At 44.6% G+C, this 12,613-nt stretch overlaps 1 protein-coding gene across 4 annotated transcripts in view; it reads left to right on the forward strand.

Moving 5' to 3' along the window:
* Positions 1-12,613, forward strand: part of LOC129842406 (integrator complex subunit 15-like) — a 179,220-nt gene that overhangs the window by 120,606 nt on the left and 46,001 nt on the right. For all 4 annotated transcript variants that reach the window (XM_055910949.1, XM_055910948.1, XM_055910950.1 and 1 more), the window contains one exon: positions 8,799-8,905. In XM_055910949.1, coding sequence (XP_055766924.1) covers positions 8,799-8,905 — 107 coding nt within the window. The remainder of the gene's footprint in view (positions 1-8,798; positions 8,906-12,613) is intronic.

Here is a 12,613-nt window from a genome sequence, read left to right on the forward strand (position 1 = left end):
AGTATTTCACTGTGAGGTCTACACCTGTTGGTTAAGGTCTACACCTGTTGGTTAAGGGCTGGTCAGTCAGTATTTCACTGTGAGGTCTACACCTGTGGGTTAAGGGCTGGTCAGTCAGTATTTCACTGTGAGGTCTACACCTGTGGGTTAAGGGCTGGTCAGTCATCTGACTAATAACATTTGATTTGAAGCGGCACCATAATTACAGCCATTTCTGACTGAAAAGTTCTGATCCCGAAATCCCTTGTTTAGTAAAAACATTCCCTATTCCCTCAAGCTGCTCTCGTTACGTGAAACATGTACGCATCGCGACCAATTGGGCCTGACCTATAGCATATCATAGTCGCATCAATACCTTGGTTATTGCAAACTCTGATCGTCGTAACAAGTAATGCAGATGACGTGACAAATACATTTGAAACGGGGGAATTGTTTACTGTTTGATCTGGAGGTAAAGGGGAAGTCAGATGTTTTGAAACAGGGGATTGTTTGATCTGGAGGTAAAGGGGAAGTCAGATGTTTTGAAACGGGATTGTTTACTGTTTAATCTGGAGGTAAAGGGGAAGTCAGATGTTTTGAAACAGGGGATTGTTTGATCTGGAGGTAAAGGGGAAGTCAGATGTTTTGAAACAGGGGATTGTTTGATCTGGAGGTAAAGGGGAAGTCAGATGTTTTGAAACGGGGGATTGTTTGATTTGGAGGTAAAGGGGAAGTCAGATGTTTTGAAACAGGGGATTGTTTACTGTCTGATCTGGAGGTAAAGGGGAGTCAGATGTTTTGAAACAGGGGGATTGTTTGATTTGGAGGTAAAGGGGAAGTCAGATGTTTTGAAACAGGGGATTGTTTACTGTCTGATCTGGAGGTAAAGGGGAAGTCAGATGTTTTGAAACAGGGGATTGTTTGATCTGGAGGTAAAGGGGAAGTCAGATGTTTTGAAACAGGGGAGTGTTTACTGTTTGATCTGGAGGTAAAGGGGAAGTCAGATGTTTTGAAACGGGATTGTTTACTGTCTGATCTGGAGGTAAAGGGGAAGTCAGATGTTTTGAAACGGGGGATTGTTTGATCTGGAGGTAAAGGGGAAGTCAGATGTTTTAAAACGGGATTGTTTACTGTATGATCTGGAGGTAAAGGGGAAGTCAGATGTTTTGAAACGGGGGGATTGTTTACTGTTTGATCTGGAGGTAAAGGGGAAGTCAGATGTTTTGAAACAGGGGATTGTTTACTGTTTGATCTGGAGGTAAAGGGGAAGTCAGATGTTTTGAAACAGGGGACTGTCTGATCTGGAGGTAAAGGGGAAGTCAGATGTTTTGAAACGGGGGATTGTTTACTGTTTGATCTGGAGGTAAAGGGGAAGTCAGATGTTTTGAAACAGGGGATTGTTTGATCTGGAGGTAAAGGGGAAGTCAGATGTTTTGAAACAGGGGAGTGTTTACTGTCTGATCTGGAGGTAAAGGGGAAGTCAGATGTTTTGAAACGGGGGAGTGTTTACTGTCTGATCTGGAGGTAAAGGGGAAGTCAGATGTTTTGAAACGGGGGGATTGTTTGATCTGGAGGTAAAGGGGAAGTCAGATGTTTTGAAACAGGGGAGTGTTTACTGTCTGATCTGGAGGTAAAGGGGAAGTCAGATGTTTTGAAACGGGGGAGTGTTTACTGTCTGATCTGGAGGTAAAGGGGAAGTCAGATGTTTTAAAACGGGGGATTGTTTACTGTTTGATCTGGAGGTAAAGGGGAAGTCAGATGTTTTGAAACAGGGGAGTGTTTACTGTCTGATCTGGAGGTAAAGGGGAAGTCAGATGTTTTGAAACGGGGGAGTGTTTACTGTTTGATCTGGAGGTAAAGGGGAAGTCAGATGTTTTGAAACAGGGGAGTGTTTACTGTCTGATCTGGAGGTAAAGGGGAAGTCAGATGTTTTGAAACGGGGGAGTGTTTACTGTTTGATCTGGAGGTAAAGGGGAAGTCAGATGTTTTGAAACAGGGGATTGTTTGATCTGGAGGTAAAGGGGAAGTCAGATGTGTGGACAGGAGAGCAGGTAAGAGCTGCGTTCATATTATGTGGGCCAAACAGGTGCTGTCAGATTACAGTATAATTTCTCTGACCATTTGGACCCATGTGAACAACACTAAATCATTTATCAGCCACCAGAGAGTCTGTTGTAAAGCCTTTATTATAGCAGAGACTAAACGGTCACATTCTTTCTTGATGCAATTTCCCGAAATGGAACGGTTTGGGTCTATTTCGGTTTGGGTCTATTACACTAATTATTCAATGGTCGCTTTATTTAATTTAGTGTTAGGCTTTCACATCATGAATGAGTCGTATACTGTGTGATGACATGAACCACTAAGTGATTGATACAGTAGCCTAGGTTACGGTATTAAAACTAAGCTCCACGGTGGTTCTATACTAAGTCTACTAATGATAATGACTTATTATAATGATGATTACTATAATAGTAATAACAATAAAAAGGAGGGTTATTGTGAATATATCCTTTCTGACATTTTGGAACAGTGTAAACAACACTAAATTAATATTAAAACTGAGAATAGAAAGGTTCAGAACTTTGGTGAAGCATCACAGTTAAGAACTATCTGGTAAATAGAAATCTAATATGGATGGTGTTGAGAGATGGGAGGGGTTGGATGGAGCTGAAGGGACTGGATGGTGTTGAGAGATGGGAGGGGTTGGATGGAGCTGAAGGGACTGGATGGTGTTGAGAGATTGGAGGGGTTGGATGGAGCTGAAGGGACTGGATGGTGTTGAGAGATGGGAGGGGTTGGATGGAGCTGAAGGGGGGACTGGATGGTGTTGAGAGATGGGTGGGGTTGGATGGAGCTGAAGGGACTGGATGGTGTTGAGAGATGGGAGGGGTTGGATGGAGCTGAAGGGACTGGATGGTGTTGAGAGATGGGAGGGGTTGGATGGAGCTGAAGGGGGGACTGGATGGTGTTAAGAGATGGGAGGGGTTGGATGGAGCTGAAGGGACTGGATGGTGTTAAGAGATGGGGTGGGGTTGGATGGAGCTGAAGGGACTGGATGGTGTTGAGAGATGGGAGGGGTTGGATGGAGCTGAAGGGGGGACTGGATGGTGTTGAGAGATGGGTGGGGTTGGATGGAGCTGAAGGGGGGACTGGATGGTGTTAAGAGATGGGAGGGGTTGGATGGAGCTGAAGGGGGGACTGGATGGTGTTAAGAGATGGGAGGGGTTGGATGGAGCTGAAGGGGGGACTGGATGGTGTTGAGAGATGGGAGGGGTTGGATGGAGCTGAAGGGACTGGATGGTGTTGAGAGATGGGTGGGGTTGGATGGAGCTGAAGGGGGGACTGGATGGTGTTGAGAGATGGGAGGGGTTGGATGGAGCTGAAGGGGGGACTGGATGGTGTTGAGAGATGGGTGGGGTTGGATGGAGCTGAAGGGGGGACTGGATGGTGTTGAGAGATGGGAGGGGTTGGATGGAGCTGAAGGGGGGACTGGATGGTGTTGAGAGATGGGTGGGGTTGGATGGAGCTGAAGGGGGGACTGGATGGTGTTGAGAGATGGGAGGGGTTGGATGGAGCTGAAGGGGGGACTGGATGGTGTTGAGAGATGGGTGGGGTTGGATGGAGCTGAAGGGACTGGATGGTGTTGAGAGATGGGAGGGGTTGGATGGAGTTGAAGGGACTGGATGGTGTTGAGAGATGGGAGGGGTTGGATGGAGTTGAAGGGACTGGATGGTGTTGAGAGATGGGGTGGGGTTGGATGGAGCTGAAGGGACTGGATGGTGTTGAGAGATGGGAGGGGTTGGATGGAGTTGAAGGGACTGGATGGTGTTGAGAGATGGGAGGGGTTGGATGGAGCTGAAGGGGGGACTGGATGGTGTTGAGAGATGGGAGGGGTTGGATGGAGCTGAAGGGGGGACTGGATGGTGTTGAGAGATGGGAGGGGTTGGATGGAGCTGAAGGGGGGACTGGATGGTGTTGAGGGGTTGGATGGAGCTGAAGGGACTGGATGGTGTTGAGGTGGGAGGGGTTGGATGGAGCTGAAGGGACTGGATGGTGTTGAGAGATGGGAGGGGTTGGATGGAGCTGAAGGGGGGGACTGGATGTTGTTGAGAGATGGGAGGGGTTGAATGGAGCTGAAGGGACTGGATGGTGTTAAGAGATGGGAGGGGTTGGATGGAGCTGAAGGGACTGGATGGTGTTGAGAGATGGGAGGGGTTGGATGGAGCTGAAGGGACTGGATGGTGTTGAGAGATTGGAGGGGTTGGATGGAGCTGAAGGGACTGGATGGTGTTGAGAGATGGGAGGGGTTGGATGGAGCTGAAGGGACTGGATGGTGTTGAGAGATGGGAGGGGTTGGATGGAGCTGAAGGGACTGGATGGTGTTGAGAGATGGGAGGGGTTGGATGGAGTTGAAGGGACTGGATGGTGTTGAGAGATGGGAGGGGTTGGATGGAGCTGAAGGGACTGGATGGTGTTGAGAGATGGGAGGGGTTGGATGGAGCTGAAGGGGGGACTGGATGGTGTTGAGAGATGGGAGGGGTTGGATGGAGCTGAAGGGGGGACTGGATGGTGTTGAGAGATGGGTGGGGTTGGATGGAGCTGAAGGGGGGACTGGATGGTGTTAAGAGATGGGAGGGGTTGGATGGAGCTGAAGGGGGGACTGGATGGTGTTAAGAGATGGGAGGGGTTGGATGGAGCTGAAGGGGGGACTGGATGGTGTTGAGAGATGGGTGGGGTTGGATGGAGCTGAAGGGACTGGATGGTGTTGAGAGATGGGAGGGGTTGGATGGAGCTGAAGGGACTGGATGGTGTTGAGAGATGGGAGGGGTTGGATGGAGCTGAAGGGACTGGATGGTGTTGAGAGATGGGAGGGGTTGAATGGAGCTGAAGGGACTGGATGGTGTTGAGAGATGGGGTGGGGTTGGATGGAGCTGAAGGGACTGGATGGTGTTGGGAGATGGGAGGGGTTGGATGGAGCTGAAGGGGGGACTGGATGGTGTTAAGAGATGGGAGGGGTTGGATGGAGCTGAAGGGGGGACTGGATGGTGTTGAGAGATGGGAGGGGTTGGATGGAGCTGAAGGGGGGACTGGATGGTGTTGAGAGATGGGAGGGGTTGGATGGAGCTGAAGACTGGGCCTGGATGGTGTTAAGACAACTAGAATCACAACAGGCAACAGTACCCTGTCTTATAACTGTAGATATCCTGATCAGATCTAGAATCACAACAGTAGCCTGTCTTATTTCTGTAGATATCCTGATCAGAACTAGAATCACAACAGTAGCCCGTCTTATTTCTGTAGATATCCTGATCAGAACTAGAATCACAACAGTAGCCCGTCTTATTTCTGTAGATATCCTGATCAGAACTAGAATCACAACAGGCAACAGTAGCCCGTCTTATTTCTGTAGATATCCTGATCAGAACTAGAATCACAACAGTAGCCTGTCTTATTTCTGTAGATATCCTGATCAGAACTAGAATCACAACAGTAGCCCGTCTTATTTCTGTAGATATCCTGATCAGAACTAGAATCACAACAGTAGCCTGTCTTATTTCTGTAGATATCCTGATCAGAACTAGAATCACAACAGTCAACAGTAGCCCGTCTTATTTCTGTAGATATCCTGATCACAACAGACAACAGTAGCCCGTCTTATTTCTGTAGATATCCTGATCACAACTAGAATCACAACAGTAGCCCGTCTTATTTCTGTAGATATCCTGATCAGAACTAGAATCACAACAGTAGCCTGTCTTCTGTAGATATCCTGATCAGAACTAGAATCACAACAGTAGCCCGTCTTATTTCTGTAGATATCCTGATCAGAACTAGAATCACAACAGTAGCCCGTCTTATTTCTGTAGATATCCTGATCAGAACTAGAATCACAACAGTAGCCTGTCTTATTTCTGTAGATATCCTGATCAGAACTAGAATCACAACAGTAGCCCGTCTTATTTCTGTAGATATCCTGATCAGAACTAGAATCACAACAGTAGCCTGTCTTATTTCTGTAGATATCCTGATCAGAACTAGAATCACAACAGTAGCCTGTCTTATTTCTGTAGATATCCTGATCAGAACTAGAATCACAACAGTAGCCTGTCTTATTTCTGTAGATATCCTGATCAGATCTAGAATCACAACAGTAGCCCGTCTTATTTCTGTAGATATCCTGATCAGAACTAGAATCACAACAGTAGCCCGTCTTATTTCTGTAGATATCCTGATCAGAAGTAGAATCACAACTAGAATCACAACAGTAGCCCGTCTTATTTCTGTAGATATCCTGATCAGAAGTAGAATCACAACTAGAATCACAACAGTAGCCCGTCTTATTTCTGTAGATATCCTGATCAGAACTAGAATCACAACAGTAGCCCGTCTTATTTCTGTAGATATCCTGATCAGAACTAGAATCACAACAGTAGCCCGTCTTATTTCTGTAGATATCCTGATCAGAACTAGAATCACAACAGTAGCCCGTCTTATTTCTGTAGATATCCTGATCAGAACTAGAATCACAACAGGCAACAGTAGCCCGTCTTATTTCTGTAGATATCCTGATCAGAACTAGAATCACAACAGTAGCCTGTCTTATTTCTGTAGATATCCTGATCAGATCTAGAATCACAACAGTAGCCCGTCTTATTTCTGTAGATATCCTGATCAGAACTAGAATCACAACAGTAGCCCGTCTTATTTCTGTAGATATCCTGATCAGAACTAGAATCACAACAGTCAACAGTAGCCCGTCTTATTTCTGTAGATATCCTGATCACAACAGACAACAGTAGCCCGTCTTATTTCTGTAGATATCCTGATCACAACTAGAATCACAACAGTAGCCCGTCTTATTTCTGTAGATATCCTGATCAGAACTAGAATCACAACAGTAGCCTGTCTTCTGTAGATATCCTGATCAGAACTAGAATCACAACAGTAGCCTGTCTTCTGTAGATATCCTGATCAGAACTAGAATCACAACAGTAGCCCGTCTTATTTCTGTAGATATCCTGATCAGAACTAGAATCACAACAGTAGCCCGTCTTATTTCTGTAGATATCCTGATCAGATCTAGAATCACAACAGTAGCCTGTCTTCTGTAGATATCCTGATCAGAACTAGAATCACAACAGTAGCCCGTCTTATTTCTGTAGATATCCTGATCAGATCTAGAATCACAACAGTAGCCTGTCTTCTGTAGATATCCTGATCAGAACTAGAATCACAACAGTAGCCCGTCTTATTTCTGTAGATATCCTGATCAGAACTAGAATCACAACAGTAGCCCGTCTTATTTCTGTAGATATCCTGATCAGAACTAGAATCACAACAGTAGCCCGTCTTATTTCTGTAGATATCCTGATCAGAACTAGAATCACAACAGTAGCCCGTCTTATTTCTGTAGATATCCTGATCAGAACTAGAATCACAACAGTAGCCTGTCTTATAACTGTAGATATCCTGATCAGATCTAGAATCACAACAGTAGCCCGTCTTATTTCTGTAGATATCCTGATCAGAACTAGAATCACAACAGTAGCCCGTCTTATTTCTGTAGATATCCTGATCAGAACTAGAATCACAACAGGCAACAGTAGCCCGTCTTATTTCTGTAGATATCCTGATCAGAACTAGAATCACAACAGTAGCCCGTCTTATTTCTGTAGATATCCTGATCAGAACTAGAATCACAACAGTAGCCTGTCTTATAACTGTAGATATCCTGATCAGATCTAGAATCACAACAGTAGCCCGTCTTATTTCTGTAGATATCCTGATCAGAACTAGAATCACAACAGTAGCCCGTCTTATTTCTGTAGATATCCTGATCAGATCTAGAATCACAACAGGCAACAGTAGCCCGTCTTATTTCTGTAGATATCCTGATCAGAACTAGAATCACAACAGTAGCCCGTCTTATTTCTGTAGATATCCTGATCAGAACTAGAATCACAACAGTAGCCTGTCTTATAACTGTAGATATCCTGATCAGATCTAGAATCACAACAGTAGCCCGTCTTATTTCTGTAGATATCCTGATCAGAACTAGAATCACAACAGTAGCCCGTCTTATTTCTGTAGATATCCTGATCAGAACTAGAATCACAACAGGCAACAGTAGCCCGTCTTATTTCTGTAGATATCCTGATCAGAACTAGAATCACAACAGTAGCCTGTCTTATTTCTGTAGATATCCTGATCAGAACTAGAATCACAACAGTAGCCCGTCTTATTTCTGTAGATATCCTGATCAGAACTAGAATCACAACAGTAGCCTGTCTTATTTCTGTAGATATCCTGATCAGAACTAGAATCACAACAGTAGCCCGTCTTATTTCTGTAGATATCCTGATCAGAACTAGAATCACAACAGTAGCCTGTCTTATTTCTGTAGATATCCTGATCAGAACTAGAATCACAACAGTAGCCCGTCTTATTTCTGTAGATATCCTGATCAGAACTAGAATCACAACAGGCAACAGTAGCCCGTCTTATTTCTGTAGATATCCTGATCAGAACTAGAATCACAACAGTAGCCCGTCTTATTTCTGTAGATATCCTGATCAGAACTAGAATCACAACAGTCTTTGAACAACGGGTTCAAAGATGTCACAGTTACAGGTCATATGAGGGAATTAGTCTGTTGAAATATATAATCTATGGATTTGACATGACTGGGAATACTGATATGCATCTGTTGGTCACAGATACCTTAAAGAAATGGGCTTCACGGTGCATTGTGTGTCTTCTGTGTGTGTGTTCAAGTTTTATTAAATCTGTGTTTTACTTTTCCTTCTATCGCCAAGGTAACCAGGCTGACGAGAGTCGCATGGCGTTGCTAGGCAAGCTGGTCTCCATGGCGATCGCTGTGGGCAGGGTCCCCATCCTGGAGTGTGCTGCTACCTGGTTACAGGTTAGAACACACACACCTTCACCTTTGGACAGGACAGGTCTATGGAGTGATTTAGGTATAGGTTATCAATAACACACCTTCACCGTGGACAGGACAGGTCTATGGAGTGATTTAGGTATAGGTTATCAATAACACACCTTCACCGTGGACAGGACAGGTCTATGGAGTGATTTAGGTATAGCTTATCAATAACACACCTTCACCGTGGACAGGACAGGTCTATGGAGTGATTTAGGTATAGGTTATCAATAACACACCTTCACCGTGGACAGGACAGGTCTATGGAGTGATTTAGGTATAGGTTATCAATAACACACCTTCACCGTGGACAGGACAGGTCTATGGAGTGATTTAGGTTATCAATAACACACCTTCACCGTGGACAGGACAGGTCTATGGAGTGATTTAGGTATAGGTTATCAATAACACACCTTCACCGTGGACAGGACAGGTCTATGGAGTGATTTAGGTATAGGTTATCAATAACACACCTTCACCGTGGACAGGACAGGTCTATGGAGTGATTTAGGTTATCAATAACACACCTTCACCGTGGACAGGACAGGTCTATGTAGTGATTTAGGTATAGGTTATCAATAACACACCTTCACCGTGGACAGGACAGGTCTATGGAGTGATTTAGGTTATCAATAACACACCTTCACCGTGGACAGGACAGGTCTATGGAGTGATTTAGGTTATCAATAACACACCTTCACCGTGGACAGGACAGGTCTATGGAGTGATTTAGATTATCAATAACACACCTTCACCGTGGACAGGACAGGTCTATGTAGTGGTTTAGGTTATCAATAACACACCTTCACCGTGGACAGGACAGGTCTATGTAGTGATTTAGGTATAGGTTATCAATAACACACCTTCACCGTGGACAGGACAGGTCTATGTAGTGATTTAGGTATAGGTTATCAATAACACACCTTCACCGTGGACAGGACAGGTCTATGTAGTGATTTAGGTATAGGTTATCAATAACACACCTTCACCGTGGACAGGACAGGTCTATGGAGTGATTTAGGTATAGGTTATCAATAACACACCTTCACCGTGGACAGGACAGGTCTATGGAGTGATTTAGGTATAGGTTATCAATAACACACCTTCACCGTGGACAGGACAGGTCTATGGAGTGATTTAGGTTATCAATAACACACCTTCACCGTGGACAGGACAGGTCTATGGAGTGATTTAGGTTATCAATAACACACCTTCACCGTGGACAGGACAGGTCTATGGAGTGATTTAGGTATAGGTTATCAATAACACACCTTCACCATGGACAGGACAGGTCTATGTAGTGATTTAGGTTATCAATAACACACCTTCACCGTGGACAGGACAGGTCTATGGAGTGATTTAGGTTATCAATAACACACCTTCACCGTGGACAGGACAGGTCTATGGAGTGATTTAGGTTATCAATAAAACACCTTCACCGTGGACAGGTCTATGGAGTGATTTAGGTTATCAATAACACACCTTCGCCGTGGACAGGACAGGTCTATGGAGTGATTTAGGTTATCAATAACACACCTTCACCGTGGACAGGACAGGTCTATGGAGTGGTTTAGGTATAGGTTATCAATAACACACCTTCACCGTGGACAGGACAGGTCTATGTAGTGATTTAGGTATAGGTTATCAATAACACACCTTCACCGTGGACAGGACAGGTCTATGGAGTGATTTAGGTTATCAATAACACACCTTCACCGTGGACAGGACAGGTCTATGGAGTGATTTAGGTATAGGTTATCAATAACACACCTTCACCGTGGACAGGACAGGTCTATGTAGTGATTTAGGTATAGGTTATCAATAACACACCTTCACCGTGGACAGGACAGGTCTATGGAGTGATTTAGGTTATCAATAACACACCTTCACCGTGGACAGGACAGGTCTATGGAGTGATTTAGGTATAGGTTATCAATAACACACCTTCACCGTGGACAGGACAGGTCTATGTAGTGATTTAGGTTATCAATAACACACCTTCACCGTGGACAGGACAGGTCTATGGAGTGATTTAGCTTATCAATAACACACCTTCACCGTGGACAGGACAGGTCTATGGAGTGATTTAGGTATAGGTTATCAATAACACACCTTCACCGTGGACAGGACAGGTCTATGGAGTGATTTAGGTATAGGTTATCAATAACACACCTTCACCGTGGACAGGACAGGTCTATGGAGTGATTTAGATTATCAATAACACACCTTCACCGTGGACAGGACAGGTCTATGTAGTGATTTAGGTATAGGTTATCAATAACACACCTTCACCGTGGACAGGACAGGTCTATGTAGTGATTTAGGTATAGGTTATCAATAACACACCTTCACCGTGGACAGGACAGGTCTATGGAGTGATTTAGGTTATCAATAACACACCTTCACCGTGGACAGGACAGGTCTATGGAGTGATTTAGGTATAGGTTATCAATAACACACCTTCACCGTGGACAGGACAGGTCTATGTAGTGATTTAGGTTATCAATAACACACCTTCACCGTGGACAGGACAGGTCTATGGAGTGATTTAGGTAGAGGTTATCAATAACACACCTTCACCGTGGACAGGACAGGTCTATGGAGTGATTTAGATTATCAATAACACACCTTCACCGTGGACAGGACAAGTCTATGGAGTGATTTAGGTAGAGGTTATCAATAACACACCTTCACCGTGGACAGGACAGGTCTATGGAGTGATTTAGATTATCAATAACACACCTTCACCGTGGACAGGACAGGTCTATGGGGTGATTTAGATTATCAATAACACACCTTCACCGTGGACAGGACAGGTCTATGGAGTGATTTAGGTTATCAATAACACACCTTCACCGTGGACAGGACAGGTCTATGGAGTGATTTAGGTTATCAATAACACACCTTCACCGTGGACAGGACAGGTCTATGGAGTGATTTAGATTATCAATAACACACCTTCACCGTGGACAGGACAGGTCTATGTAGTGATTTAGGTTATCAATAACACACCTTCACCGTGGACAGGACAGGTCTATGGAGTGATTTAGGTATAGGTTATCAATAACACACCTTCACCGTGGACAGGACAGGTCTATGGAGTGATTTAGGTATAGGTTATCAATAACACACCTTCACCGTGGACAGGACAGGTCTATGGAGTGATTTAGGTTATCAATAACACACCTTCACCGTGGACAGGACAGGTCTATGGAGTGATTTAGGTATAGGTTATCAATAACACACCTTCACCGTGGACAGGACAGGTCTATGGAGTGATTTAGGTATAGGTTATCAATAACACACCTTCACCGTGGACAGGACAGGTCTATGGAGTGATTTAGGTTATCAATAACACACCTTCACCGTGGACAGGACAGGTCTATGGAGTGATTTAGGTTATCAATAACACACCTTCACCGTGGACAGGACAGGTCTATGTAGTGATTTAGGTTATCAATAACACACCTTCACCGTGGACAGGACAGGTCTATGGAGTGATTTAGATTATCAATAACACACCTTCACCGTGGACAGGACAGGTCTATGTAGTGATTTAGGTATAGGTTATCAATAACACACCTTCACCGTGGACAGGACAGGTCTATGGAGTGATTTAGGTTATCAATAACACACCTTCACCGTGGACAGGACAGGTCTATGGAGTGATTTAGGTTATCAATAACACAC

This window comes from Salvelinus fontinalis, unplaced genomic scaffold (genome assembly GCF_029448725.1).
Source record: "Salvelinus fontinalis isolate EN_2023a unplaced genomic scaffold, ASM2944872v1 scaffold_0037, whole genome shotgun sequence".
Classification (NCBI taxonomy): domain Eukaryota; kingdom Metazoa; phylum Chordata; class Actinopteri; order Salmoniformes; family Salmonidae; genus Salvelinus; species Salvelinus fontinalis.